At 54.0% G+C, this 26,893-nt stretch overlaps 14 protein-coding genes across 14 annotated transcripts; 7 read left to right on the top strand and 7 right to left on the bottom strand.

The window, feature by feature from the left end:
* Nucleotides 1-510: 510 nt before the first annotated feature.
* CLAFUR5_00989 (uncharacterized protein) lies at nucleotides 511-1,470 on the bottom strand (the record flags this gene model as incomplete). The annotated part of the gene is made up of 3 exons (XM_047900137.1): nucleotides 511-1,021; nucleotides 1,071-1,323; nucleotides 1,377-1,470. 3 exons carry the CDS (start codon nucleotides 1,468-1,470, stop codon nucleotides 511-513), a joined length of 858 nt encoding a protein of 285 aa, XP_047755178.1.
* A 568-nt stretch (nucleotides 1,471-2,038) lies between these two features.
* Nucleotides 2,039-3,084, top strand: CLAFUR5_00988 (26S proteasome non-ATPase regulatory subunit 4; the record flags this gene model as incomplete). Its single annotated transcript, XM_047900136.1, has 3 exons — nucleotides 2,039-2,064; nucleotides 2,122-2,380; nucleotides 2,440-3,084. The coding sequence occupies 3 exons, from the start codon at nucleotides 2,039-2,041 to the stop codon at nucleotides 3,082-3,084; spliced, it is 930 nt and encodes a 309-aa protein (XP_047755179.1).
* A 68-nt stretch (nucleotides 3,085-3,152) lies between these two features.
* Nucleotides 3,153-7,905, bottom strand: CLAFUR5_00987 (Triacylglycerol lipase ptl1; the record flags this gene model as incomplete). Its single annotated transcript, XM_047900135.1, has 7 exons — nucleotides 3,153-3,254; nucleotides 3,484-5,112; nucleotides 5,162-5,245; nucleotides 5,425-5,509; nucleotides 5,564-5,574; nucleotides 6,230-7,771; nucleotides 7,825-7,905. 7 exons carry the CDS (start codon nucleotides 7,903-7,905, stop codon nucleotides 3,153-3,155), a joined length of 3,534 nt encoding a protein of 1,177 aa, XP_047755172.1.
* A 481-nt stretch (nucleotides 7,906-8,386) lies between these two features.
* Nucleotides 8,387-9,135, top strand: CLAFUR5_00986 (uncharacterized protein; the record flags this gene model as incomplete). The annotated part of the gene is made up of 3 exons (XM_047900134.1): nucleotides 8,387-8,696; nucleotides 8,769-8,962; nucleotides 9,004-9,135. 3 exons carry the CDS (start codon nucleotides 8,387-8,389, stop codon nucleotides 9,133-9,135), a joined length of 636 nt encoding a protein of 211 aa, XP_047755396.1.
* Nucleotides 9,136-9,221: 86 nt separating this feature from the next.
* On the bottom strand, nucleotides 9,222-9,969 carry CLAFUR5_00985 (uncharacterized protein; the record flags this gene model as incomplete). The annotated part of the gene is made up of 2 exons (XM_047900133.1): nucleotides 9,222-9,372; nucleotides 9,461-9,969. The coding sequence occupies 2 exons, from the start codon at nucleotides 9,967-9,969 to the stop codon at nucleotides 9,222-9,224; spliced, it is 660 nt and encodes a 219-aa protein (XP_047755174.1).
* Nucleotides 9,970-10,662: 693 nt separating this feature from the next.
* Nucleotides 10,663-11,859, top strand: CLAFUR5_00984 (Phenylacetaldoxime dehydratase; the record flags this gene model as incomplete). Its single annotated transcript, XM_047900132.1, has 1 exon — nucleotides 10,663-11,859. One exon carries the CDS (start codon nucleotides 10,663-10,665, stop codon nucleotides 11,857-11,859), a length of 1,197 nt encoding a protein of 398 aa, XP_047755175.1.
* A 445-nt stretch (nucleotides 11,860-12,304) lies between these two features.
* CLAFUR5_00983 (ADP/ATP translocase) lies at nucleotides 12,305-13,830 on the top strand (the record flags this gene model as incomplete). Its single annotated transcript, XM_047900131.1, has 7 exons — nucleotides 12,305-12,329; nucleotides 12,401-12,414; nucleotides 12,567-12,600; nucleotides 12,735-12,811; nucleotides 12,921-13,166; nucleotides 13,220-13,597; nucleotides 13,657-13,830. The coding sequence occupies 7 exons, from the start codon at nucleotides 12,305-12,307 to the stop codon at nucleotides 13,828-13,830; spliced, it is 948 nt and encodes a 315-aa protein (XP_047755384.1).
* Nucleotides 13,831-14,403: 573 nt separating this feature from the next.
* Nucleotides 14,404-15,238, top strand: CLAFUR5_00982 (uncharacterized protein; the record flags this gene model as incomplete). The annotated part of the gene is made up of 2 exons (XM_047900130.1): nucleotides 14,404-14,697; nucleotides 14,783-15,238. 2 exons carry the CDS (start codon nucleotides 14,404-14,406, stop codon nucleotides 15,236-15,238), a joined length of 750 nt encoding a protein of 249 aa, XP_047755385.1.
* A 494-nt stretch (nucleotides 15,239-15,732) lies between these two features.
* CLAFUR5_00981 (Acetyltransferase adrJ) lies at nucleotides 15,733-17,207 on the top strand (the record flags this gene model as incomplete). The annotated part of the gene is made up of 3 exons (XM_047900129.1): nucleotides 15,733-16,251; nucleotides 16,314-17,033; nucleotides 17,082-17,207. The coding sequence occupies 3 exons, from the start codon at nucleotides 15,733-15,735 to the stop codon at nucleotides 17,205-17,207; spliced, it is 1,365 nt and encodes a 454-aa protein (XP_047755386.1).
* Nucleotides 17,208-17,662: 455 nt separating this feature from the next.
* CLAFUR5_00980 (Baeyer-Villiger monooxygenase) lies at nucleotides 17,663-19,551 on the bottom strand (the record flags this gene model as incomplete). The annotated part of the gene is made up of 4 exons (XM_047900128.1): nucleotides 17,663-19,106; nucleotides 19,167-19,287; nucleotides 19,343-19,350; nucleotides 19,406-19,551. The coding sequence occupies 4 exons, from the start codon at nucleotides 19,549-19,551 to the stop codon at nucleotides 17,663-17,665; spliced, it is 1,719 nt and encodes a 572-aa protein (XP_047755388.1).
* Nucleotides 19,552-20,048: 497 nt separating this feature from the next.
* CLAFUR5_00979 (uncharacterized protein) lies at nucleotides 20,049-21,056 on the top strand (the record flags this gene model as incomplete). Its single annotated transcript, XM_047900127.1, has 2 exons — nucleotides 20,049-20,475; nucleotides 20,542-21,056. 2 exons carry the CDS (start codon nucleotides 20,049-20,051, stop codon nucleotides 21,054-21,056), a joined length of 942 nt encoding a protein of 313 aa, XP_047756107.1.
* Nucleotides 21,057-21,368: 312 nt separating this feature from the next.
* On the bottom strand, nucleotides 21,369-22,319 carry CLAFUR5_00978 (Oxidoreductase sirO; the record flags this gene model as incomplete). Its single annotated transcript, XM_047900126.1, has 1 exon — nucleotides 21,369-22,319. One exon carries the CDS (start codon nucleotides 22,317-22,319, stop codon nucleotides 21,369-21,371), a length of 951 nt encoding a protein of 316 aa, XP_047756106.1.
* Nucleotides 22,320-22,893: 574 nt separating this feature from the next.
* CLAFUR5_00977 (uncharacterized protein) lies at nucleotides 22,894-24,117 on the bottom strand (the record flags this gene model as incomplete). The annotated part of the gene is made up of 1 exon (XM_047900125.1): nucleotides 22,894-24,117. The coding sequence occupies one exon, from the start codon at nucleotides 24,115-24,117 to the stop codon at nucleotides 22,894-22,896; it is 1,224 nt and encodes a 407-aa protein (XP_047756103.1).
* Nucleotides 24,118-24,522: 405 nt separating this feature from the next.
* Nucleotides 24,523-26,484, bottom strand: CLAFUR5_00976 (uncharacterized protein; the record flags this gene model as incomplete). The annotated part of the gene is made up of 1 exon (XM_047900124.1): nucleotides 24,523-26,484. One exon carries the CDS (start codon nucleotides 26,482-26,484, stop codon nucleotides 24,523-24,525), a length of 1,962 nt encoding a protein of 653 aa, XP_047756102.1.
* Nucleotides 26,485-26,893: the final 409 nt, after the last annotated feature.

The raw sequence follows: 26,893 nt of genomic DNA, 5'->3' as shown, positions 1-26,893 counted from the left end.
GAATGCGTTGCCTTCGATCATCCGGGCAGTGGGGATATAAGCTACTTTCTATGCGGATCCAGGGTAGACTTTGAGTGCGTGCAAGGGACAGGAAGACTAGAATGGAGCTTCCATGGTTGCGAGTACGAACAGCGTTCAAGGTGGATGTCGGTGGTGGTACGGAACCAGCGTCTGCACACACTGTCCAGGGGAAATAATGTTGATGTGCTGTCGCACCAGTTGCCGAGGCCGATGGTTGTCTCGCAAGTCGCTGCCTTTCATTGTTTGACCGTGGCAAACCCCATGGAAGAAACCGAGTCCTTGCAGTTTTAGCACGACGCGCATAGAAGCATAAGAGGCGCTGTGGGCGATCAAAGTGATAGGGTTCAGAGGAGAGTTCAAGCCACTGGCTTTGAAAGGGTGCTTCCAGAACATCGGAATCGCCATCATTTTTTTGGCATCTGCAGGACGAATACGGAAGGTTGAAGGCGCTCAAGGGCGTATTTACGAGCTCAATCTGGTCAGGACCCATCAATTTCTCTTCCTCAGCGTCCTTCCCGCCGCCGCTGCAGGAGGAGGTGCGGTATCTTGCTTCGCCAACGCCGGCTTCCTGCTCGCCGTGGCGGGCTTTGCCGCTCTCTTCGGCAGGGGCGCTTTTCTGGTTCCAGGCTTCGTTACTATCGTCGTACCAGCGCTGGAGTCACTCGCGCCGCTCGTCCTTCCATCTGCCTCGGCGGTAGCGACAGTACGCTTACCCGTCTGGCGGCTGGGAGCGCGGGTCGAGGCCTTCGTGGGAGGCGCTGCCGACTGTGCCGACGATAGCGTTGATGGCTTCAGTGGTGATTGTGGATATGTCCGGGAGTTGTGCGACTTTGGAGACAATACACCAGCAGGCGCAGGTCCTGCCTTGCGGGAAGCTGTTCGGGTCGCTTTCGAGTTGGCGACCACAGCGCCTAGCTTGGTACGTTTCTTGGGGTTGGCAAGATCTTCCGTCGCTGGTGCTGGCAGATTCTCCTTGTCGTCGCCAGTGGAGATGTCGTCGCTAAGGAGCTGTCAGCTTGGCAGCCCAACACATGGTTTGTGCATCATACCTTTTCCTCTTCGACGGCTGTTTACTGGGAGCCGGCGCCTTGGTCGCTGCCTTTGCTACTTGCACTTTGGCTGCAACAGGCATTGGTGGTGGAGGGAGTGGGTTCGCCTTGGCAGTGTGCTCATCGACCAAGTCTTGGATGTTCCGCTTGCGCAGAGCCTGTGGGATGCGGTTGACGCGCATTTCGAGTCGTGTTCGCAAGCCTTGTGCCTGCAATGCGTACTGCGCTCGTAGCTTACGCGCTCTCTCGGTGACTGGACGCGTCAGAAGGCGGCATGTGTGCTGGTGCAACAACAAGACAACTCACTCTCCAGCTGCAGGTCGTCCACCAACGCCTGTTTCTCCCTCTGCGTGATGCCCGGCCCCCGCTTCGCAGGACTTCTCTGCGGTGTGCTCGACATCTTGCCAGTTCTTCTCGCGGTTGCTGTGTTCGAGTCGTGGTCGGCGTTGTCGTGGGTGGTGGGTCGTGGGTCGTGGGTCGTGGATCGTGTTGGTGTTGTTGGTGTTGGTGTTGGTGTTGGTGTTGTTGTTGTTGTTGTTGTTGTTGTTGTTGTTGTTGTTGTTGTCGGTGGCTGCGCTGTGCTATGCTCACCAGTCGCCTGCAGAACGTGATACTATGCTTGTCTAGTATGAGTCGTTGGAACGGTTCAGTGTAATGTTGTTTCGCGTCGAGTGAGCAGGCGTAGGCGGAGGCGTAGGGGAGGTGAAGGTTGTGTTGTTTGGCGAGTGTTTGAATGCCCACATGCAGCTGCGAGCTTTCCCTTGTGACGCGCGCATCGGCACCAAGTCCGCTTCGCAGCTCGATTGCCTTGAGCTCACCACCGCGGGCCTACCGCTGCCACTACCACCACCACCACCACCACCGTTTGGACTCCAGCAACACCATCTCCATCTCACACTCGCAACCTCCCACACAGCCAACCCTCCTCAACCAGCCTCCTCCGACCGTTGACCAGCAACACCGCCAAGATGGTGCTCGAGGCGACGATGATCGTGTATGGCCACCGTCATCTGCATCGAATTTATCCACATGGCTGACCGATTCCTCACAGCGTCGACAACAGCGAAAGCAGCAGAAATGGCGACTACGTTCCTTCGCGCTGGGAGGCCCAAGTCGACGCTGTCAACCTCATCTTCCACTCCAAGACACAGGCCAACCCCGAGTCCTCCGTCGGTCTCATGAGCATGGGCGGTAGCGGCCCAGAAGTCCTGACAACCCTCACAACAAATCCGGGCAAGATATTAGACGGACTGCATCGGACCAAGGTCAAGGGCGAGTCGCATCTCTACACAGGCATCATGATCGCATCGGTAGGGACCGACTCAATCCATGGCAGAGGCCCGCACATCTTGCTAATACACCCATCTAGCTAGCTCTCAAGCACAGACAGAACAAGTCTCAGCGACAGCGCATCATCGTGTTTACCTGCTCTCCCATCGCAGACTCCACCGCGACACTCGCCAAACTGGCTAAGCGGATGAAGAAGAACAACACCAGCATCGACATGATCGCGTTCGGCGACCTCACCGAAGAGAGTCTCGATAAGCTCCGCGCGTTCAACGAGGCCGTCAAATCGAACGAGGGCTCACACCTCGAGATCATCCCACCTGGACCAAACCTCCTCTCAGACACCATCGTGGCATCACCTATCCTAGCAGGTGAAGGCGGCGGCGCAGTACCGAATGGTGGAGGAGCAGGTGGTGAAGGCGGAGGCGTAGGAGGTGACTTTGAGTTTGGTGTTGACCCCAACCTGGACCCAGAGCTTGCGCTCGTGCTGCGAATGTCGATGGAGGAAGAGAAGGAGCGGCAAGAGCGCGAGAAGAAGCAACGAGAGGAGGCCGAGGGCAAGACAAATCTGGAGAGTGTGCCCGAGGGCAAGGAGGGCGAATCGAGTGAGAGCCAGCCTCTGCTGGATGGGAGCGGCGAGCCTAGCGGTTCGGCATCGGGCAGTGCAGGCACTCAAGCGAAGCGGCCGGAGGACAAGAAGGACGATGACAATATGGATACAGCATGAGGACGTCGATCGGGACGTGATGGTGGACCTTGCCACGACTGCCTGTAAAATAGCCAAGACGATGAGGATCAAGGCAAACAGAGAAATGTATCCCGCATCTTGACGAATGGGTCGAGAAACATAATGGCATAGACTCTCTCAGTCAGGTACAAGATTATCTTCAGACCCACCTGTTCGCTGGTGTAGCCGTCTATGCACAATCATCTCGAACTCTGGCAGTGTCAGGCCGCAGTCGCGGCATACCTCAGTGAATAATTCATCTTCGCCGTTCTCATAAATCCATCCATTAATATCTTCTTCTTCTCCTCCTCCTCCTCCTCCTCCTCCTCCTCCTCCTTCTTTTTCCGGCTCCGCCTCGTCCTGTATCATCGCAGTCTGGGGTTCCTTGACCTCTTGTACTGCGAACGTGACCTCTTGCTCCTTTGCTTCCTCCTTTGTAAATCTTGCCGCCTTCCTGACCAGCAAATTGTCCTCGAAAGCCGCAATGTGCATGATCGTAGGCGTGTCATCAAAGCGCACCCGCTTCTTGGGGCGGTGCTGAGGCGTTGCAGCTGCGACGGAAGGCGGTGGCGGACTGGTATCTGTGACTCTGAAGTCCTTCAAGACATCTTCCTGTCGTCTGAACATGTTGGAGATGTCCCTACCCTTCGCTGTCTTGCTGTTACCCGCTGCTTCTGCCATGTTCGTGACACCAAGATTGACCAGGCTTAGGTTCCAGCCTGCTGGTTCGGGTTGGAGTTTCTTGAACATTCCTGTCAAGACTTCTCTTACGAGCTTTTCGGCTAGTGCGTCTATACTGTCGTTGAGGTTGAATATGAAATTGGGTAGAGGCATCGAATGGGAATTGCGTTTGAAGGAGCGCGTACGGGTGCCGTCTGGTTGCAGAGGAAGTCGCGGTCTTACTGTCAAACGTAAGGTTTTGGGATGTGCCAACCATCTCTTGTGGGCTGTAGCAGGAGCCTGCTTCACCTCGTCGATTCCCTGCTCATCGTCTTCCGGGGAGTGATCAGCTGCTTCGAAAGCGTCTGTGCTTGCAAGCAGGTCGATGCGCATGCGAGTGATCAAGCTGCGAGCGAGTGCGGTCATTGCTCTGAGTAAGTCGGCGATGTTGTCGAGGCGTATGTAGCTGTCTTCAAGGCTGATCTGCTTCGGCACTGGTCTAGCCGCGCTTACTTGGCTGTCATCAACGCCATGGAGAAGACACCAGATCTTGTGGCCAATTCCGTGAGGCCATCCTGGTCCAGGAAACAGTTTCTCCAACATTTCCGGGGTGACATCACGATGGTTTCGAATAGTCGCAACGCTGATCTTTCCCTTCATACCATCGTTCAAAGAATTGACACCAGCCTCCTGATTGTTGCTTTTATTGTAGAAGTCACGTAGTCTCTGCGCCATCTTGTAGCCAATGCCGGGGACTTCACCAATCTCATGATCGTCCATGAAACTGGTGATGTTGCTCTGCAGGGGCGGCATCAGAGTCGTCTGGCCCTTGGGCTTGTTGAGGTTCCCGGCTAACTTTGAGAGCAGTTTCGTAGTCGCAATGCCGACTGTTGAAGTATACCCTTTCTGCTGTTCCAACTGATGCCGTATGTGCAAGGCCAGGTGGCTTCCTAGCCGTAGCCGCAAGGTCAAATCATCCACAGCTCCACCGAGTGATTCAGCAGCATAGTCGGCGGGATAAGGATGACCAGCTATCGCGTTAGCATCAAATGCAAATCCAGCAGTTGGGTCGTCTTTTGAAATCTGAAAGAACGAGTTGTTCAGGTCGTTCTTGTTCAGCATGGAGATGTTGTAGTCCACGATGTCGGTGGTATCCATCCATATCTCGTCAAACCCCAACCTCTCAATCTTGTTGTTCCACGAAAAGGCCTTGATGAAGTTGTACAGCTCTTTGCTAGCATCTCGAAAGCTGCTGATGTCCTCTCCAAGCTCGATGACAACGTCTGGGCATACTCGCTTCGCCTCGCGAATGAGCTGTAGTTTGTGTAGTCCTCGTCGGCGGGCTTCGTAGTTGCAAGTGACGATGATCTACAGCGAATTATGATGTGCGTCGCGAGATGTCGCCCTTCCGTCATACCTGCTTCTGCTGCACCGCGAAGGGCAAGCTCTTCAGTTCCGGTCGCTTGGCCTCAAAGACTGAGGCGTAAAAGCAATCATAGTCCTGCGCGTGTGGGTGAGGTCAGCGTCGCGGCGAATTGGCGGATTGGGGGCCTTCGCACGAAGTGTATAATGATCCTCCCATCATCTCTTGCCGGAATCTGCCTGCCCTCCATCTCGCCATCGTCCACAATGCGCGATATGTACTTCACAGTCTGTAACAAGGGGAGGAGGACTCCCTACTTTGGGAGACAACAACTCGGAGGCGACACGGGACCACGTTTGGGCGGGACCAGATGCTTGCAGCACGAACTCAATCGCGCTCATCCTTGCACGCGTCATTAGCGCGGTCCTCACGTGTTCTGTGAAAGTGCATGCATACATTTGAGGTACCTAGTCACACGTATTATCTGCTCCCGCAGCTTACAGAACAGCACACAGCAAGTGTCCAACATTGAGGCCGTGCTCTGACAAGAGTTTCATCGCATCGTGGCACAGCTAACCAACATGATTCACCCCAGGTTCTTCAGCAGCTTTGGGTGTCCTCCGCCTGCGGCCATCTACAGTCCTGGGCATAGTTTTTACAACCCCTGTTCTTTTACCTTTCCTCATTAGGAAGGATGTATCCACTGCTTGGCGTAGCTCACCACCTGGTGTGTCCTCCATTGTTGGCTATTACTGCCTCGCAGCGTTCTCGCATACTCTTGCATATACGTTTTATGTCCTCAGGTGTGAGCTTGGCCCATTCTTGATAGTGAGATTGAAGGTAGCAACACCTTCTGAGATGGACATGGATAGCCGGAAGGGGTTAGCGTAGATACAGGGGTTGTAAAAACTATGCCCAGGACTGTAATGCATCATCTGAGTCCTCATGCTCCCACTGTCCCGGCCAAGGACTACTGTTCAGCATCAGGGAAGGCGCTCGTGGAGCTGAAGGTGTCAACGCTGCCTGTAGACGGCCCTGGACGGGTGGTACAGCATCGTAGGAACGTCGCCGCCGAACCTTTTCGTATTCTCGATAGAGAGCTATCTCTATGAGACAGCGCACTTTCAGCGCACAGAGTGAAGGCCAGACGGATCGCTCTCCTCGCATGATCCAAAAGTCGATCTCATCTTTGGTGGGATTCTTGAGCAATCGTTTCCAGTCTCTGAGCCGTACCTCGGGAACAACTGTTAGTGAATCGCCTTTGACAGTCTCGTCGCTCAGAATGCGGCGCAAACTGTCAGGCAGCACACCGATGATATCGGCGAGCAGCATTATGTGCTTGACAACGTCTGCAGCGTCGAAAGGCAGAAAGTTGCTCGGCCCATGCGAGAACGCCTTGAACCATGACCTCTGCTGCCGAATATACGGCAGTGATGGCTTCACAAATGGTGCCACATATGGCCGAGCTTGTGAGATGATGAAGTGGTCGATATTGAACTGTTGCTTCAGTCTCGTGAGCGGCGTCTTACGATCGTTGGCAGACGGAGGTCGGCGCGGCTTGCCAGATTTTGTGTTGTGCGAACGAACGTTCAAAGTCTTCACTGTACCACTGCCGTCTTTGTACATCAGCTTGATGGACGGTTCTCTACTGCGGGCCATGTTGGTGACGTGCGATGCTAACGCAGCCGATCGGACGAGGTAGTTTGGTGCTGTCAGATAATTCATAAGGTTCGGGATTTCTTCGCTGGGAGACGAGATGATGATGTTGAGAACACAGCCCGACTTTCGGTATGCTTCTTCAAAGGTCAAGTCACCGACATTTGCCCTGACGCACTCGGAAAGAACCTCTGGATCCAGCAAGAAGCCTTGCTCGATCAGCCGCCATGCACGTCGCTCAAGAGTGTGATACCAGTTGTGGAACTTCGTCGTCGATGGGGCAGTCTCGCGGACACTTAGCTTCTCCTCCATTTCCTCTTGTGCCTTCATGGAGGATTTGGCGAAGGCACTCAGGTCAATGCTATCTCCAGACAAGAATGCTGGCAATTCTTCGACGGTGTGGATGCCAATAAGCGAGGCCATCAACGCACCAGTGGCCGTGCCGACAATGACCCTAGGACAGATTTTGTGCTCCAGGAGCGCTTTCACCACTCCAAGGTGACAGAACCCAAATATAGAACCACCTTGAAGCAGTAATGCTGTACTTCCAAAGGTTCTGTTGGACTCATGCAGCACATCGAGCTTCTCTTGAGCGGTCAAACGGCCTTCGCCAGTGTGTGATGCAGGAGGTGAGTCGGCGATGTACTTGATTGCCTCGACGCTTTCCTCAACATAGGCCTCAATATTTTCCTTGGTTCCAGCGTACGTCTTCGCGTACAATGGAAATCTGGTAATATTGAAAAGGTTCCTCAGCAGCCCATGCCGAAGGTAGTTGGCCACCGCTATAGGCTTATCCTCGCAGCGTAACCGATGAAGCTCTTTCCGTCTCTCGTCTAGATGTCTGTAATCGTAAAGGTCGTCTATCGGATTGATGCGCCAATTGTAGTTCTCCGGACGTTTGTCCAGCGCGACTGCAGCATTCCACCATTCGCCATAGTCAGGGGCGTTCAGTAAACTGTCAATGAGTTGATCTTCTCCAGACTTTGCGGTGAGGAAGTTGTATGACCGCTATTTGATGGTAAGCATACGGTCACGCTCTTTTACCTCGTCATGCGACTGACCTCAATCCAAGTGTGCACGATGTCGACCACGGCGAACAACACAGAGAGCATTCCATGGTTTCGAGCAGGGGCTGGAGCCATTCTCGTATGTGGCAATCAACAGGATTAGACGGCTTGCATTGCGCATTCGACGAGGCCGATAGTGTCGTGTCAAAGCAAGACAACAAGTTCGTGAAAAGAGCCCTGCTCGGACCACGCGACTTCGGCTTTCACATGCAGAACTGCTGTTGTCCTCGTGCTCCTTCTCCCTTCCCGGCGCGCAAAGCTCTGAGACCTTGAGCACCGGCAGCACCCATCATGTGTTCGGCAGATTATTCTGCTGAGAAGGGGTTCCTCCGAGACGAACAGATGGTTACCTGTCACGGCAGGGGGATGAGGTAAACGTGCAGGCAAGAGGCAGTTGCAATTGCATCAACTTGCATGTGTGACAGTGCGCGGTGGCGACACGCCTCGGCACTGCAGCCATGTTGCTTGGCGTCTAGCGTTGGAAAGCGCAGACTTTTGCCGAGAGAGTCTGTTCAAGGTTACAGTAGTCAACGACAACATCACGCGAATCGCGACAATGCTTGCCCTGCGCTTGCGCTTTACCGCAGGTCTTCTCTTGGGCTTGTCCAATTCGACCTCTGGGCAGGATATCCATCAACCAAGCGGTACTTATACTGCCTCCAACCATGAGAAGGACTGGCTTTCGCGGGAGACTCGGGAACATTGGATGCGATATGCGCTGGGGGCATTGGACACTCTGTTAGCAACACCATGTCCATTTGCTGCATTCGGCACTGTCATTGTGAACCATACACGACACGATGAGCTGGGAGACTTGGTCTGCATTGGGGCAAACAACATCATGACAGGCAATCCTACTCTACACGGCGAAATCGCCGCCATTCAAAACTATTCCGCCATGCTCACTGATTCTCATGGGCGATGGAATCTTACGGGAGCACAGGCTTTGGGGGCCTTCAGCGACCTCAGTCTGTACACGACTGCGGAGCCTTGTCCGATGTGCGCTGCTGCTTTACGCTGGGCCGGCTTGCGTGAGTGTGTCTTTGGCACGAGTATACCGACGTTGATTGGTCACGGCTGGCCACAAATACCACTCAGGACACGTGAAATCTTCGAGCGCAGCGATACAATAGCGACAAGCACTAGACTTATGAGGGTGTCCTGAACAATGAGACGGACGCCTACTTTGCATGGCAATTCAATTCGGATCATGCCTGCCCGAAAGGCTGCAAGAGGCCGCCCAACTCCACCGATATGTGTGTGGTGAACGTTAATGGTTCGGACCAGGTCAGGATCGAATTATAGATGTGCAGCACCCATTCCTACCTCGGTGCGCTATGTGAACGATCTATTTCTATCGAGCCAGTCCTGTGGCGGATCACAGAGACTGGTCACGCCCACACGGATGATTTTGAAGACCTCTTTGGACGCTCCAACCAAGCGAAGGCACCTGGAGCTCGATCAATTTCGCCGGGCACGGCAACTTCGACCTGCTCTTTGAAAACGAAGCCGTTCTTCTCGTACAGCCTTTTTCCAAAAACACTGAATGATGTTAGTGATGTTTGAAGGCAGTGCTCTCGTAGTGATATGGTGGAAGGCCCGGCCGCGTGCTCTATGCGTCGATACGTACCTGCTCTCTACCACAGCCTCCAGATCTAATGAGTCTGCCTTGGCAGTTCCCCATTCAACCAGAGCTTGCCCTACGCCCTTATTCTGATGGACTGGGTCAACGGTCAATAGATCTAACGAGACTAGATTGCCGTTGGTTCGTTTCAAGGCTTCGTTGCGTCGTGACAAGAAGATGGGAACCATGTCTTGGTAATACTTGTAGTCCGCTTCGGTCGGCCAGTACTTTGCGTCGAGCGTAATTGAGTCTGGGAAGGCAGATTGAAAGATGAGCCACTTCGCCATGCCTGCGATTTCACCAGTCTCATCGTCCACTGCTTTCAGGAACGTGGCGTGGGGATCGGATTTCTGGACGTCACGTAGTCGTTCTGCTCCGTGCTTGCGCCCTTCAGCAGTCCAGTGTGACGGGTACATGGCATCCCAGACAGGCTCGTTGCGTTCAAAAGCTAGTGATGTGATCTCAAAAAGTCTGTCCATGTCGGCTTCATTGGCCACACACACTTTGATGCCCATGATGATAGCGAGGTGGTGGACTCGAAGCTTCGACAAATCTGGCAGCTGCTGCGTGTACTGATTGCACTCGTGTGTTAGGTCAATTGTGTTAGCGATGGCTTTGCAAAGTCTGAACTTGGCAAGCACACATGCCGAGCAAGCGCGATGTGGGTCACGGCACCAGTGTGTGGCAGCGCATCACCTTTTGTTCCACCGGTCGACTACAGGGTGTTCCTCTGTCTGCAGTCATGACTATTTACCTAACACGAGACAACATCAGATCGCAAATATTTGCGGTCCATCAGCACCGTAGCCAATGTGCCTGAACACGTGTGCTTGATCGTGTCGGCCAAAAGGGGAGCGAAAGGAGGCGAGCGGTTGTACTGCACCCTGATGCATACAGCAGAGTTCGTAGCAGTGTTACACTTCATCGCAGGTCGTGACACATCCAAGTCAACAACGGAAGTCATCGTGGCGACCGGAAGTATATACCTCAGACTACTCGCTGCTCTCTTCGCTAAAGAGCACTTCTTATTATGTAACGCTCTTTCTCCGATGCAGCAAAAGCCATCGCTTCTGCACCCGTGAGGGCGCTCTATCTTCTCAGCAGGTTGCGGTCCGGTCTGGCGGGGAGAGCTCCTCACTGATGTCGAGCCAGGCTACCCGAAAGCTCTCGATGACGGGCAGTGACAGAAAGACAACTCTGGCTCGAAGATGCATCGAGGAGTTCTTCGTCTCAGCCGCCTGATATCGACATCGGAGCTTCGCAACGCACTCGCTCTTCGATCTCGACTTGCCAGGTCTGTCTGCCTTGCACAACAACACACATTCGCCATGGCGCCCACTGCAGACGAAGGACCACGCACGTTTCCGTTGAAGAAGCCGAAAGGCCACAAGCCTCCCGTGCCACGATGGTGCTTGAAGTTCCCTGGCTCTGTTACTACTGTGTGCACGCTGTACATTGGCGTACAATCTCATCGTGGCAATGAAGTGGCACGATTGAATGCAGAGGCAACAATCGATAGCATTCTAGAAGAAGCGGATCTTAAACATCCAGTGATAGACACGTTCAGAGTCACGAATGGCTTTGATGTGAAAGGCAGCAAATGTTGGGTGGCTTACTGGCTCGATGCAAAGGGATTTGAGGCTGCTCTACAAAGGCTCAACCTCCTGAGCATATGGAGCAGCATGGGGGACGACAGACACGACATCGGGCTGTGGATCGAGCGCTTCGTGGCGCCCATTGACAGACTCGAGACAAACTATGCTAGACTAGACCACCAACCCGGTCTGGCGCAGTTGCCCAACACCGTCCAGCCGTCACACGAGTCCACAGCTTACTGGGGCGCCGGACGAGATCGCATTCCAGCGTCAGCGCATGATTTGTTTGAAACGCCGAAAGACCTACCAGTACCATCGCCTGTGCCCGTCGGTCTCGGGGAGAGGCTGACTGGAGCCAATTACGAGAACATGTGCCACATCAGAAGTGGGCAATGGTGGGAAAAGTGTGCCGATGAAGAGCGCATCGCATACGAGGGCGATCTAGAAGTCAAGCTCATGGATGGAATGAGGTTCCTGTGGGACCATCCCGAAGAGACGGGGACGATTGGTATTCGCTTCCTCCAAAACCTCGACAAAGACGGTCAACCAATAAGAGAGACTTGCGGCGCCGGGTTTCACAAGAACTGGAGAGACCTCGAGCGATGGTCATCACGGCATCCTTCTCATCTAGCCATTTTCAATGGAATGATGGCTCACGCGAAGCGGTTTGGGGATGATCGTAAACTGATGACCTGGCATGAGGTTTGGATATTCAAAGAAGGAGAAGCGAAGTTCGATTACGTCAATTGTGATCCGAGAACAGGAGTCATTCGATTCGTGAAGCTGGACAGACAATCTTTAGCGAGCTAGATAGCAAAGTGAAGTGCTTTAACGCGAGGCGCGTGCTTGTAGTAGACGACTTGAGAAGCGATGGTCCGGTGGCCCTCAGTGTGTGGAGGTAGCTGACATGGACGACGAGACCATGGCGGTATCGTATTGTATCGCCACATCCGTATTGATCGCGTGTGAGGTGAATGCCCGGCTGTTCTAGTAGAGCGCGCGTCAAAGGACGATTGAACGGTGCCCAGAAGCAGGCGTGGCAAGCTGTTGAGTGGAAATGGATCGGGTGAACGCGGCGGCTACGTGCACGGACGTTTCGGCAAGAGCTGGCTGGAAAATCCCTTACTCTCCAACTGCGTTTTCTCAGGACCTCTTTCTTCTCTCCACCACCAGATTCCATCTCGGACATCGACACCAACTCCACTCTACCTTCATTACCTTCTCCCGCTAATTCCGTGATACCAATACCGCCGCAATGGCCAAGGGAGATGCCGATCAGGGTACGTTGAGCCGCCGAAAAGTTTTCTACGCATTGAAGACAGCAGCAGCTAACATGTCATCCAACGTCCAGCGGCCAAGACCTTCGTAAGTCAAGACTACTGCCATGAGCGCTCGAGTCGCCAGGTGTCGACTGAGGCGCTGCGATGGCATTGAGCTCGCCGAACAACACCTGGCGCACTTCCGAGGAGGCTCGGCGCGATCCCCTATCACGATCGAGTAGCTCACAACACACACAGATGGGCATGCCCGGCTTCGTCGTCGACTTCTTGAGTACGTAACCCCCTTCCACTTCCTGGCGACGATGAAGAAGGTCAACAGGACGATGAACGAAGCTCCGCGGAAACTGGAGATAAGAGCGTGGATATAGTTGGAAACATGGCTACGAGCTAACAGCATAACTACAGTGGGTGGTGTCTCTGCCGCCGTCTCGAAGACAGCCGCCGCTCCAATTGAGCGTGTCAAGCTTCTCATCCAAAACCAGGTACGTCGCGCCCAACCGCTTGCAAAATGCTCACTAGCACGCATTCAGCACGGCTATCTATACGTGGTCCGCCATGCCCACCCGCAGAGCTGACTCGCAATTTCTACAGGATGAGATGTTGAAGACTGGCCGTCTCGACCGCAAGTACGATGGTATCATGGACTGCTTCCGCCGTACCTCTGCAGACGAGGGTATTGTCGCGCTGTGGCGTGGCAACACTGCCAACGTTATCCGTTACTTCCCAACCCAGGCGCTCAACTTCGCTTTCCGCGACACCTTTAAGTCGATGTTCGGCTACAAGAAGGAGCGTGATGGTTACTGGTGGTGGATGGCTGGTAACTTGGCCTCTGGAGGTGTAAGTCATGGCCTCAATCACATTCGATGCCCAGGAACTGACCCGTTATCTAGATGGCTGGTGCCACTTCCCTTCTCTTCGTCTACTCTCTCGACTACGCCCGTACCCGTCTTGCCAACGACGCAAAGAACGCCAAGTCCGGTGGTGATCGTCAGTTCAACGGTCTGGTCGACGTCTACAAGAAGACTCTCGCTTCCGACGGTGTCATGGGTCTCTACCGTGGCTTCGGTCCCTCCGTTGCTGGTATCGTCGTTTACCGTGGTCTCTACTTCGGTATGTACGACTCGCTCAAGCCAGTCGTCCTTGTCGGCAACCTCGAGGGTAACTTCCTGGCCTCTTTCCTCCTCGGTTGGACTGTCACCACTGGTGCCGGTATCGCTTCCTACCCACTCGACACTGTCCGTCGTCGCATGATGATGACTTCTGGTGAGGTGAGTAAATTCAAACCAGATTGTCCTGAAGTGCCCCACACTGACCCCGTCATTCTCAGGCCGTCAAGTACAAGTCTTCCTTCGATGCCGCTCAACAGATTATCGCCAAGGAGGGTGTCAAGTCGCTCTTCAAGGGTGCTGGTGCCAACATTCTCCGTGGTGTCGCCGGTGCTGGTGTGCTCTCGATCTACGATCAGCTCCAGGTCATCATGTTCGGCAAGAAGTTCAAATAAACGGATCGCCCCAATACCCGACAAGGCCAGACCTCACATGGCAAAAAAGACATGACCTTGGGTCAGTCCGCATGCCGAGACAGAAGATTGCGGACATCGGACAGCGAATGCATGCAGTGCGGAGCGTTGGCATGAAGAGTCGTTTAGGCAAGGAGCGGCATGATACTGTGACACGGCTCCAGTCGAGCGTGGGCAGATGTACCTTTATTCCGGCCTGGGCAACACTCTTCCCTGTATTACAATTGGTTGCTCTACTAAAGGCGTATAGAGTTCTTTCAGTTGGTATCGATCGTTTCTCTCAAGTTTCACGTTGTCGCAGCTTCATGTTTCACGTTGTCGCAGCTTCATGTTTCCCGCGCGTTACGTCATGCAGAACCGAAGCAAGGGAACATCTGAAGCTCATCAAACTGTACATGTACCTTACGTGTCCATCTTCCTACACATGGCAAACACACTGACTCACACGTTACCATCCGACAAACGTGTTATCGACAGTACGAACCGATAGCACCTGGCAAAACGCTCGTCCTCCACAATCACGGACGAACCACCACAGCGGGTGTACTGCACATCATGCCTCCCATAAAGCTCCATATCGACGATCCGATAACCCCCAAGAAAGCAGACGGCGTGACACCCAAGACGTCTGACGCTACGGCGCCACCATCAGCTATCAATGCAACCACTACACAAGGACAGTCGCCATACCCCGCAGCGCAACCCGGCGCTGCAGCAGTGCCAGCTCCCACCCCGTACGCACCGCAAGCTGGCCCGCAAGGGACACCTACGAGAACAACGCAGTCTTCGAACAATTATGCCCCACCACCGCCGCAGCCTGGCGCCGTGCCTGCCCCTTTCGGACAACAGGTACGTGCTATGTCGCGCTCAGGCCCCCCACGGAGGGAAGCCTTAGCGAGCTAATTGACATGACCGCGATTGCTAACACGACCAGGCGCCTGTAACCGCGAGCCCACTGCCTCCTCCACCGAAAGCTGGCGAGTCAGCTTCTGTGACCACGATGCCAGCACAGATGGGCGTACCACCCCCACAGCAGAACTACACACCTACACATAGCACCTCGACCTACAGCCCTCAAGAAAGAGCAGGTGGACCTACCACAATCAACTTTGGCGCCGTACCAGCGCCCACTCAGACCAGCGTGGGATCTCATCCTCCTGGCTATCATCAGAATCTCAACGCGCAAGAGATGAGCTCAGCGCAGCGAGCGAGCCTGGACGCTGAAGAAAGAAGAGGTAGCTATGCTCCGAACTTGGGCCTCGGCGGAGATAGCTCGAACGACTTTTCGGCGGGTAGTGTGTGGAACACGATGAAATCGTATGCTACGTTCGCCGGCAACAAGCTAGCAGAGACGGAGAAGGAGGTATGGAAGAGAATCAACAAGGACTAAGCGCGGGTCGTGGAAGACACTGTCACTGAGTGGCTGAGCGGGGCACGAAGGCTCGAGGACTAGAATCTGCACACAGGCGGACGAAGAAATGTCGAACACGCGACCAAGGCTGCCGAAGCCTTTATGTCGCGTGAGACAGTCAACAAGCTGGCTAAGCAAGCAAGTACTGATGACCGCCAAGCTGGTGTGTGGTCTCCCTGCCGCTATCCATTCTCTAGTCGAAAGTGGAAGTGGTTCTTCTCTCAGCAGATTATGCCTGTTGCTTGGGATAACTTCGATGGCCGGGATCTTGGGTCCGGTGCGATTTCTCGACCTGTGTTCCGAAGCTTTAGACCGCACTAGTCTTTACCCTCTCAAGACTCCTTCGTCCTTCGTTTGACACTTTGAGCTGTCTGCAAACATTGTTGTACGGCAAACACCCAGTCAGCCGCCGCTTCGGGCCACGGCTTACGTCGAATCCATCAGCCTGCAAGTAGGGCAACATTACAAAGGCGATGACCATGCTCCTTCGCGCTTGTCTAATAGTCGAACCATGCACGCGGCCGCACCACTTTTGCCCGGGCACGCTCAGCAGGCAGTCGCATTTGTCGGAAGCATCATGTCCCGTGATGGGAATTCTGCGCTATCACGCTCAGCTCGTCTGGTTTCCCACTTATCAAGTGGACGAGGGTTATGTCGCTCTGCTCTGTAGACTCAATCGAAGCATTCGAAGGCGCTCAGTTCAGTTTTCTGTATCGCTACCCGCGTTTCCAGACGGTAGGAAGGAGCTGTCTCCTCAAGTGTCGACCATGGGTCTCTTTTCGAAAGCAAAGCCTGAAAGTCCAGCGAGAGTGCCAGGAGATGAGGTGGTGGCCATGCACTACCTCGATGACCAGTTCCACAACAAGGCTCTGCTATTGGATTTCATTTCTCGGTTTAACGATGTTCTCGATCCAGTCAAGTTGAAGCATTCCTTTGAGCGTCTGCTCGAGATTGGGGACTGGAGAAAGTTGGGAGGTCGAATCAGGCTCAATGTGAGCAATAAAATGAGCCATCGTTACCTGAATGGCCTCATTTGCTGACAGGAACATCGTAGGAACAAGGCAGACTGGATTGGCATATCCCCCAGCACTACGACGACAAAAGACCTGGAGTTCTCTATCACCACGTGCAACACGATCAAAGGATCGCAGTCCATCCGCTAGCTTCACAGCTTCCCAGAGCATCGTCGCCTCCAGCCATCTATCAGGATCCGGCAAACTTCCACGGGCTAGCTCATCCAGATCACCCGATCAGCATTGAAGGATTCCTGTACTCGGACAAGCCCCCTATTGCTATGTCGATATGGTCTTCCAAGGATGCCACAATAGTGACCATGAGCTGGTCTCATTGCTTGCTGGACGTGATCGCTCACCAAAGTCTCTTCAAAGCCTGGACAGCAGTCTTGGCCGGCCGTGAGCAGGACATACCACGACTCATCGGGTTCAAAGAAGATCCCGTGGATACGCTTGCGGGCAGGACACCTAGTCATAAAGATGTTCTTCATGATCAGTTGATGTCCAGGCTTGGGTTCATGATCTTTGTGCTGTACACCGTCTTTGAATTCGTCTGCTTTCCAAAGCAAGAGTACCGCTTGATCAGCGTCCCGGATTGGTATATACAGAAACTCAAGAAGCAAGCGCGAGACGAATTGGCGCACGAGAGAGGCAGCAAAGAAGGACCCTACCTGAGCGACGGAGATGTGCTGTTCGCATGGTGGTCACAATTGACGGTATCGGCGTTGCCTCTGTCTCCCACTCGAACTGTCTATCTCGGGGTATGTACAATTTTTCTCGCCGTGAGCTTTGATACTGACTGCCTTGAGAACGTTTTCGACGCTCGTGGCGTGTTTGAGCATTTCTTCCCAGCAGCTGGTCGACCAGCCGTTCAGCAAGACCGCTCTGATGATACGAGAGAGCCTGTTGCAGCAGAGAACGACAGAGCAAGTTGAGGCACTACTGACCCTCACCAAAGAGTGCAATATCAAAGAAACGGCCAGTGCTTTTCGGTAAATATGATCAACTTATGGTGATGTGGTCTAACTGGCATCGGGCAAGACTGCTCGACTTCGACTTCTCTCCAGCTGTTGTGCGCCAGGGACTGGCTGATGACCAGAGAGCCAACGGCGTAGGCATAGCGTCCGTGATCCAGACAACAGGCCATTCCAACGGCTTTAAAGTACGAAATGGAGGTGGCATTCAGGGACGAGATGCCGTGGGCAACTGGTGGATGATTTGGTCGATGAGAACTGAAGCCTGGCCGATAGTGGAGGCAAAGGTCAGAGCGCTCGCTAGTAAGAAGTCCGAATAAAGCGGCGACACCGATGACATTGGAAAGATATATCCATATCAAGCAGGTCTATATTGAGATCTGCGGATGTCCGTCGATTCAGCCTTTGACAATTCGTCAACCATGCTCGAGGGCTCGCCGAAACGCGTTTACGAGCAAGTCTCTGGCTGTTGTAATCCCGCCTGATCTTCCCACTCCACCGAAGCCGCCAACGACCAGTACGAGCACAGCCAGAGTACTGATCGATTGCCGCAATACTTTCCAACCTCCGATGGCAATTTGCTTCTTGTTCAGACCACGTTCATCTCTATACTCATAGTCGAAGTCTTCGCTGGGAATGAACACACTCCGCAACCAGAAAACGAATTGGTATTGTGGGTACATGGCAATGTTCAAGCCGGTCTTCGGATCGAGCGCCCAGGAGGTACACCCCGAGGACCAGACGAGCTTCTTCAACTTCTCCTGTATCCATTGGCTATCGTGCATCGCCGCAGGTGCTTTCACATCCACGGAGGTGATGGTAGGTGAGGAGAGTAGGGAGGGTCCGGAGCCTGTGGTCTTTAGGATCGGCTCGATCAGTCTAAGGACATAATTGATCTGACATTCGACAGTGTAGATCACGCTCAAATGACCAGTCACGGTGTTCGGGCCCATCATTGTTGCGAAGTTCTTGAAGCCAGGCACAGATGTGCCGAGATAAGCCTGTGCTGCTCCATCGTGCTTGGAGTCCCAAAACTCGTTGAGACTGAGGCCATCTTCACCGATGATTTTCATGGGATAGAGCATGCGGAAAACCTCGAAGCCTGTTGCAAGGATGATTGCATCGGCCTTGATTGTTCGACCGCTCTTTGTTAGTACGCCGTCTTCGACGATCCTCTCCGCAGGATCGTCGTGAATCAGTTCCACGTTCTCGCGATGCAGACAGGATAGGTAATCTGTATCCATTACCTTCCTCTTACAGCCGATTTCGTGCTTGGGAATGAGGGCGTCCCAGTACTTTTCCGGGGCCAGTTTCTTGACGTAGCTCTCGTTCTCTTTCTTCAAGCTCTCGCGTATCTTCGAGCCAGACTCGACATGGAAGCCAGCGAAATCCTTCTCCATGTCGGCATATAGCTTCAAGCGATAGAGGCGCATTGCCAGTGGCACATATCTCATGATGGCCTTAAAGACGGGGCCATACCTTGGGTTAGGCCTCTCAGCCAAGTAGTGCGGTTGACGGGCGAATTGTGTGAGTTTCTTCGTGGTCTCAGACATGACGGGCACAAACTGCGTCGCGCTGCAGCCATTTCCCAGTACTACAACCTCCTTCTCCTTCCAATCGAAGCTGTGGTCCCATTGTGCTGAGTGAAAGAGTGGTCCCTTGAATGTGTCTGCGGCGGGGATCTCGCATGGCTTCGGGATGGAAAGACTACCCACGGCAGACACTACTATTCGAGCTCGCCGAAAGAACGTCTCTTTCGTGCCTTGGTCCTTTACCGTGACTTCCCACAGCTGTTCTGCGTCATTCCAGCGAGCTGCCTCTACAGTAGTGTGGAAGCGGATGTGTGGTATCAGATTGTACCTGATGTAGCGGCATCAGCATTGGCCACTCAGGCTGCCGCCCGGGCCGACTTTCACTCACTGTTCAGCAACGTTGCGGAAGTAGGCCTGGATCTCGGATCTTAGACTGAACTTCTGGCTCCAATCTGGGTTCAAGGCGAAGGAGTAACTGTAGAAATGACTGGCAACATCACAGCCACAGCCTGGATGATAAGCATGTGACTGATTAAAGAAGATAGCTCATGCTAATGTCCGTACCGGGATACCTGAAAGCAAAGGTAGAGGTCAGCAAATGGTTGAAAACGTGCACGTTCTACTCACGTATTCACCAGCCAGGTGCCGCCAACATCTCCAGCCTTTTCGTAGATCTCGAAGGTCCTGAGAGTGTACTTGCGAATCATCTGGATGGCCAGTCCCATGCCGGACATTCCGGCGCCGATGATGAGCATATCTGTATCGATGGACATGGTGGGTCGTGCTGGTGGTGATGGTAAGGACGACGAATGGAAGATGCGCGTGGCCTACCTGTCACGAGCTGCTCGTGCTCTTCCTACATATATAGGTGTATCTACCGCTCCTCGTCTCCATGATGGCCATGTGGAGTACTCATGGGTGCAGCTTGTTGACCCGTGGACCTGGAGATGGAGACTGGCGTGGAACATGAGGCAAAGAGCGAGCGAGTGGTGATGACGGGAGTCGTGAGGACATGGAGTTTGGCGGAAGGTGCGGCGAGAGGGAAGGTGCGGCGAGAGAGAAGGTGCGGCGAGCGGGAAGGTGCGACGAGCGGGAAGGTGCGGCGAGAAGCTGAAGCCTGGAGAGTGGAGACGTGGCGACGTGGGAATCGGCAGTTGGGCCATCTCACGACACAGACCTCTCCCTTCTCTCACAACAACACGCTCAGGTCAGGTCTAGCGGCGAAACAGACGTGACTGGAACGTTAGGCCGTTGGCCGAATACGTCAACCATGCCGGCACGCTCACAAGAAACCAGCATCGACCAGCATCGCGCCGAGATCGAGCGCCTTACGCAGGAGGGCGCCAGTTGCGAGCAGGTTGCAGCCACGTTGAGGGCTGCCGGCTTCACCGTCAGTGCCAAAACCATCAGTCGGTACCGCGTCGCGTGGGGTCTCCGCAAACGCCAGGCGAGCACCAAGGGCAGGACGTACCCCAACAGGAAGCGCACCGTCGCGTCGCAGGACACGCCTAGCAAGACCAAGTCCCAAGAGGCGCGCAAAGCAGAAATCACCCGACTCACCCACCAAGGCAAGACCCCCGAGGAGATTGTCGAGGCCCTCGAAGCCCAAGGCATCCACTTCAAGAATGCCGTCAGCACCATCTGGCGTCTGCAGACCTCCTGGGGCTTGATCGAGCCCGACAAACACAGATCGCGCGGTACGTCACCTACACATCGACTTCACCTGCTCTGCGATGATGGCTAACACTTGACCTTCTCTGCAGGCACGGGACCATACAAGAAGAAGAAGTCTCCCAGTCAAAACAACGAGGGTCGAGCTGGACCAGCGCAGAAGAAGCGCAAAGAGATTCTCGCGCCTTCGAATCCGGGTGAGATCCTGCATTATCCGACCAACCTGCAGAATGGCCCGTCGAAGCGTGGCGGCCCAGGTCAGACGCCACATGGAGATGACATGGACGCGAGCTACAACATGGACTCTAACCATGGCCCGTACCCGGCTTTAGACAACCGGATGCAGTTATCTAATCCCAGCGACGTTCCTTCCGTCAACGTGGCCGCAGAGCTCATGGGCACCGAACTTCTTATCGACCTGGCGAATAGCACTCTAGCAGCAGCCCACAGAGTCAAGGAGCTGTATCTGGCGCAGCAAGGCCTTCGCCCCGGCCCCGGCATGAGCAGTTTGCCAACGGATGAGGACATTGCAACAGCGAAGCGGAAGGTGCGAGAGAGTGCGGCTGTCATGCACGACATGGCCATGCCCAATGTGGTGGAATCTTGATGAGCCGTAAGACGAACGGACCAGCGATGCGAGTGTGCAGTCGCGGCATCGTTAGATGCTGGTGGACTATGGTGACTGAAGGCGGAGGTCATTAACCAACGCGATGGTCAGCATTGTCACTATCACTACGTCGCAGGTCTATGGGTTCTGCATCACCGACGTCGTGATCATGGACGATCCACATTCAGCTGGAAGAAGCAGGAACGTTTACTCGTCATCACCACCTTCACTCATACCGCGTTCTCAACAAGCTTGTCTGGATAGGACAAATATGGTGTGCAATTAGTCCATGACTGTCGATCAGCAAACAGATCATACACAATACATGTCACTGTAACCATGACCCTTGTACCGCGTCCACAACAACTCAAATGCAGACACAATACTTCCCGGCAACTTCTCAGCCTCACACGCTGCCAAGTTCTCCTCCATTTGCTCTTGGCTACTGGCTCCCAATATGATTCCATCCTCATCTCGCAACGCGGAATGATGCGCAAGATAACGCAGCGCAGCAGCCTTCACCGTAACATCTTCCCTCGCACAAGCCTCTGACAGCATATCGTGCAACTCCAACGACAAATCGTTGACGTACATGTTCTTGAAGTGCTTCATTTGGTCGTACCGTCCGCCCGCTGGCGGCTCACGAAGCTGGTCCGTACTTCGCGAGAAGTAACCACCGGCCAATGGACTGAAGGCATAGAAGGCCATGTTCAACTTTCTCAACGTTGGGAAGAGTTTCTCCTCGGCTGCTCGTGACAAGGGATTGAAGCCGCCTTGATGAACAGTGGGGGCCAGCCAGCCGTTCATGCTGCATGTAGAGTGAATCTCCTCGACCTCGTCCTTGTTGAAGTTGGATATCCCGAACTCGGCAATTTTCCCTTCCTGATATAGCTGGTTGATCGCTTTGCACGATTCCTCCAGTGGAGTCTGTCGGTCTGGGCCGTGGAAGTAATACAGCTCGATTTGATCCTGTTGTAATGCTGCGAGTGATGCTTTGCAATTGGCGATCACTTTCTCAGCACTCAATGAACCAGGACTGAAGCCGGGTGCTTTCGTGGCGATCTTGAAATTGGCTTGAGCTTCCGGGATGGCTCCAAGGTCTTCTTCGCTCTTGCCCGAGTTGTAGACGCGCGCTGTGTCGAGTTCTGTAATGTCGTGATTGCGGAGCATGGCCAAGAAGGGACGGATTTGGTCGGTCGAGGCCATTTTTGATGAGCCCGTTGCAACTGAGGAGCCCATGAGCCCTGCGATTAATTTGACCATCGCTATGAGAGCGATACCCGTAGGCTGATGGATCGAAAGCGTCGAGGCTGGCTACGCTGTGGCTCTTGTTTAGATTGTGCTCTTCAACCGTGGAGGTATCAGCAAACTAATTCGAAGACACAATTCAACACAACATATATCTGAGCTGCTGCTATTGGACGGAGTCTGCAACGTTAGCAAAGCAAGCGGGCATGAGCGGCCGCTACCTTACAGACCTACATAGAACTACCTAGCCTCGGTTGCATCCACTGCAATAGCTGAGCTGTCTCCTCAGATCACACACCGCCATCCAGCATCGGATATTTCTCTTGCATACAACAGTGCTAAAACGACGCAAGACACCCATCAGAAGAAGATGAAAGGCCAAGTCATTGCTCAGAAGATGAGATTTGTGCTGAATCGTTGGAGAATATCGTATACAAAAACGAAGCTGCCTTGTTAAATCCTTGATACGTACGCCCACCATCGCAAACACCATTCAATCGTCATAATCATTGCTTCACTTGTCATTCACCGTATTTCGTCTTTGCCTCTCGTCGGAGTGTCTCGGCTCTGTTTAGCTCATCGTCTGCCGTCATGCGCGGCCACCAGCGCCATTTTGAAGATACGTCTTGGCGAGCTGTGAAAGTAAAGGTTTTGCGACAGGCGCAACCTTTTTCCAATTCTCTTGGCCCTTCGCCATCATACCATCAATGTCCAACTTGTTGCCGTTAGACTTGCGGTCTCGGCGATTGCCTCGGTGACCGCGATCATAGTCATCATAATCATCCCGGTACCTGTCATCGCGCCTTGGAGGTCCACGTCTATCATCGTCTCTATAGCGATCACGCTTTGAATCGCGCCCGTCAGTTCTATAGCCACGGTCGTAGTCGTCCCGGGGCTGTCTTCGTGGTCTGTCGGTTCCGTAACCATCGTCATACAGACTTGGCTTCTCCCTGCGTCTGGGCTTCTCATACTCGGGTTCCGAATCATCTTCCGGATATGCGGGACGACGCCTGTGAGTATCATCTTGTCGGGAGGGCTTTCGTCGACGTTCGTCTTGGTAAGGATCTCTCACTGGTTTACTCCGGCGTGGCGGTTCCTCATCAGGGTATCGACTTGGTTTCTCTCTGCGTTTGGGTTTCTCATACTCCGGTTCAGAGTCATCCTCCGGATATGCTGGGCGCCGTCGACGACTGTCGTCCTGTTTAGAAGGCCTTCGACGGCGGTCGTCTTCGGATGGCTTCTTTGGCTCAGGCATTGTGGCTGGTGCGCCGTAAGAGCGGTCACGTTCCCTATGATCACGAGGACTTCGAGATTCCTTATGCGGCCTGCGAGGAGCAGGATCTTCTTCGTATGAGCGGTCACGCTCTCGATGTGTGCGAGGACTTCGAGATTCTTTATGGGATCTACGGGGAGCAGGAGCCTCTTCGTCGCTGTACGGTTTCGTATCGGCTTCAGTGCCCGGGACAGGAATGGCACCAGGCGGTGGAGCGTCATCATTTAAAGGTTTCTTGCGAGAGCTGCTCTTCCGATCGTCTCCAATGGGCGGTGGAGGAATATCGGGCTCTGCTGCACCTTTCTTATCATGCTTCCTGCTTCGAGGATCATCCTCGTCGTCACTCGCATCGTAGTGTCTTCGACTACCAGTCCCGCTTAGCTTTGGTTCGTCGTACCGAGGGTCACGAGACTTGGTCGACGGCCTGTAGTAAGGCTCGTCATCATCGTAGTCGTCTGGAGGGGGTGGTCGACGGTCTCTGTGACGTCTCCCGTGAGAGCGGGGAGGCGGGTCGTCATAGTCGTATGCTTCGGCTGGCATGTGTGCAGATGTGGTGTCGTGTGGCTATAAGTATAATAAAACGCCTTGTAGTATGCGGGTGGATACAAGTGGGAGCTCCGAGGGACAGCTCTGGCTGGCAGCAGTGGTTTCGGAAGATGATAAAGGGTCGGTCATGCGCAAGAGGAGTCGAAGGGTTCCCTGTCTCCTGCAACATGACCTCACACCCCAGGACACAGAATGGCCCAACCGGACCCGGTGTGCGCTGGCTCCCAAACTTACTTGTCGATCCTCAAACAACCCCACGGCAAACAAGATTGACCCGGTGTGCGCATTTGGCTTATGTATTCAGAAGCTGCAATCCTAATAGGCTGATACAGAGATACTGGAGCCCAACTACAGCAACCTGTGGGAACACTGCCGTAGTGGCAGTGTACAGGACGTGATTTATTCGTCACCATGTCTGTCGCCACTGTTCTCCCCGTCCTCGACGTAAGCCTGCAACAATGGGCGATCACTCAACTCATCTAGGGAATGGGATTTTGGCATGTGCTGTGGATCTGCATCACGTTCATGGCGCGAGATGCGCGACAGATCTTCAAGCGATGTCACCTTGCGTGGTGGCAGCGGCGCTGGTAATGGTGGACTGACAATCGCATCGTCCAGTGGTAGCCTCGTTCTGTTGGCAACATTCCCAGATTCAGCTCCAGGTCTGGTGGCACGACTTCCGCCCTCTTCAGCTAAAGCGAGTCTTCTCAGCAGTTTGACGCTATCGCTTCGACGCAAATCGCGCCGCTCATCCCGCTTTGCGATGTGGGTATTAGAAGGTGGTGGCGTCGCGACTCCTGGTACACCGAACTTGTAGTGATCGGAGCATGAACGGCCCTTGTTCCATGCTGATGCTCGAAGACTTTCATGAGGAAGCATGGCATAGTTTTTGAACGCTTTCGGGGTCCAGTCTTCACCTCTCGTGGCCGAGCGTGTACCAGCTGTCGCGAAAGGGGAATAAGAAAGAAGTCCGTTGTGCACGTGCGCCTCTGGTAGAATCTGGGATGGTCGAGCAGGGAGAGCGGGCTTTTCGTCCTGGACCTTCGCCTTCGCATTCGGCATGAGTGCGTGATGTAGGGACTGCTTTAGCTGCTCAATTTCGTCGTCTCGTTCATGTAAAAGCCTGCCAAGTCGTGCTCTCTCCCGGCACTCAGTCCGGTAGTCGTCGTCCAGCATGTTGATTTGGCGGTCCTTCTCCTCGATCAACGTTGCGCCCCTCGAGATGATCTGTTCCTGCTGCTGGGCGACAGACTCCTTCGCTTCGCAAAAGTCGCGCAACTCCTTGACCTCACGGTCTTTCTGTGCGAGTGTCGCTTCAAAGTCTCTCAGCTCGACATCCTCACGCTTAACTTGTTGTAGCTCCTGACGAGCTTGGCTCAATTGCATCTTCTTGCGACTGAGAGACTGCTGCATATCGTGGAACTTCATCTCCCAGGTGTTCAAATGGCAATCTTTAGCATGACAGTCTTCCTGCAGCCTCTCGACTTCACGCTGCCGCTCTGCTAGGATGCCACCATAGCATTGGACTTGGTTGGTACGCTCGAAAGCGACCCTGTCGAGCTCCTTGATTCTGGCCCGCAGCGTCGAGATCTCTGCGTCTTTTTGGCCGATGACATCTTCTTTGCCCCTGAGACTATCATGTGCACCTCGCATAAGCTCTTCCAATTGAGCAATTTCGCGGTCTCTGAATGCCACCCCTTCCGGCGCCGGCTGCTGCGGGCGAGCTGATAAATCAGCTTGATCGCCCGTAGAAGCTGGCAACTCGATGTTTCCCCAAAGAGAGTCCCGGCTGTGGTAACGGCCCTGACTTGCATGGTCCGAGTATGGGTAGACAAAAGCCGGCAATGAGGCCTCTCCAGCGAAAGCTTTTGCTTCCCCTGCAGGATTTGGCTGATCTCGAACCTGTTGACTCCAGCCGAAGCTCGAAAAGGTATCTGCACTGCCAGGAGGCGTGAAGGATGGATCGATCTTGTCAACGCGGTCCTCGAGATCAGACACATTGTGCTCGAGGTCCCCCACTCTTCCGTTCAACCCGTGAACATCAGTTCGCAAAGACGTGAAAAGCTGCCAGAAGAGCGGGCCTGATGGCAGAGCCAGCCTGTTGTGCTGTGGCGGTTCGTACTCGCTCATGCGGTCCTGTGGCTCTTGGCAGTTCCTGGTCGTAGCGTGCAGAGTGTCGATGCTCGCCTGCATGGCCTGCAGTCGGGCTTTTACGTCGAGCAGCTGATCAGAGAAATACGCATCATTGCATACCGCAGGAACATGGAAAACATATGGCGATCTTGTCTGGAATGTCGAAGTCATCTGCGCTACACGGTATTTCAGCAATGAGAGCTCGCGCTGGAACGTCGTCTCGTCCATGATGAAGTGAAGACGTTGAAGTGAGCTGGTCACTGTGGCACAGCGGCTTCGACTTGTTTGCTGACGCGGAGTGTCGGTCGGGGATCACGATGCTGTCCCTTCTGCTGGGCAGAACTAGTGTGCTTTGGCAGCTGCCGGCTGCTTGATGATGTCTGAGCTTCCCGCTGAGTGTTGATGGTCAGAATGGGAGGATGACGATGATACCCGTGACATGTAGTAGTAGTGTGTTGAAGTCAAGTTGAGCAGCGGACGAAGGCGGACGTCCTCCGTCGCTTATATGTATGTTGTCAAAAGTCGGGCGCAGCTACTGCACCTCGTGACCGTGATTACACGTGATGCTATGCACAAAACACTCCTATGTACCTGCCCGTTCGTCTTCGAACATCGAGCACCACCCCTAGCCTGACTG

The sequence above is a fragment of the Fulvia fulva genome, chromosome 1 (genome assembly GCF_020509005.1).
Source record: "Fulvia fulva chromosome 1, complete sequence".
Classification (NCBI taxonomy): domain Eukaryota; kingdom Fungi; phylum Ascomycota; class Dothideomycetes; order Mycosphaerellales; family Mycosphaerellaceae; genus Fulvia; species Fulvia fulva.
Note: the sequence above shows the minus strand (reverse complement) of the source record. Positions and strands in the feature narration are given on the sequence as shown.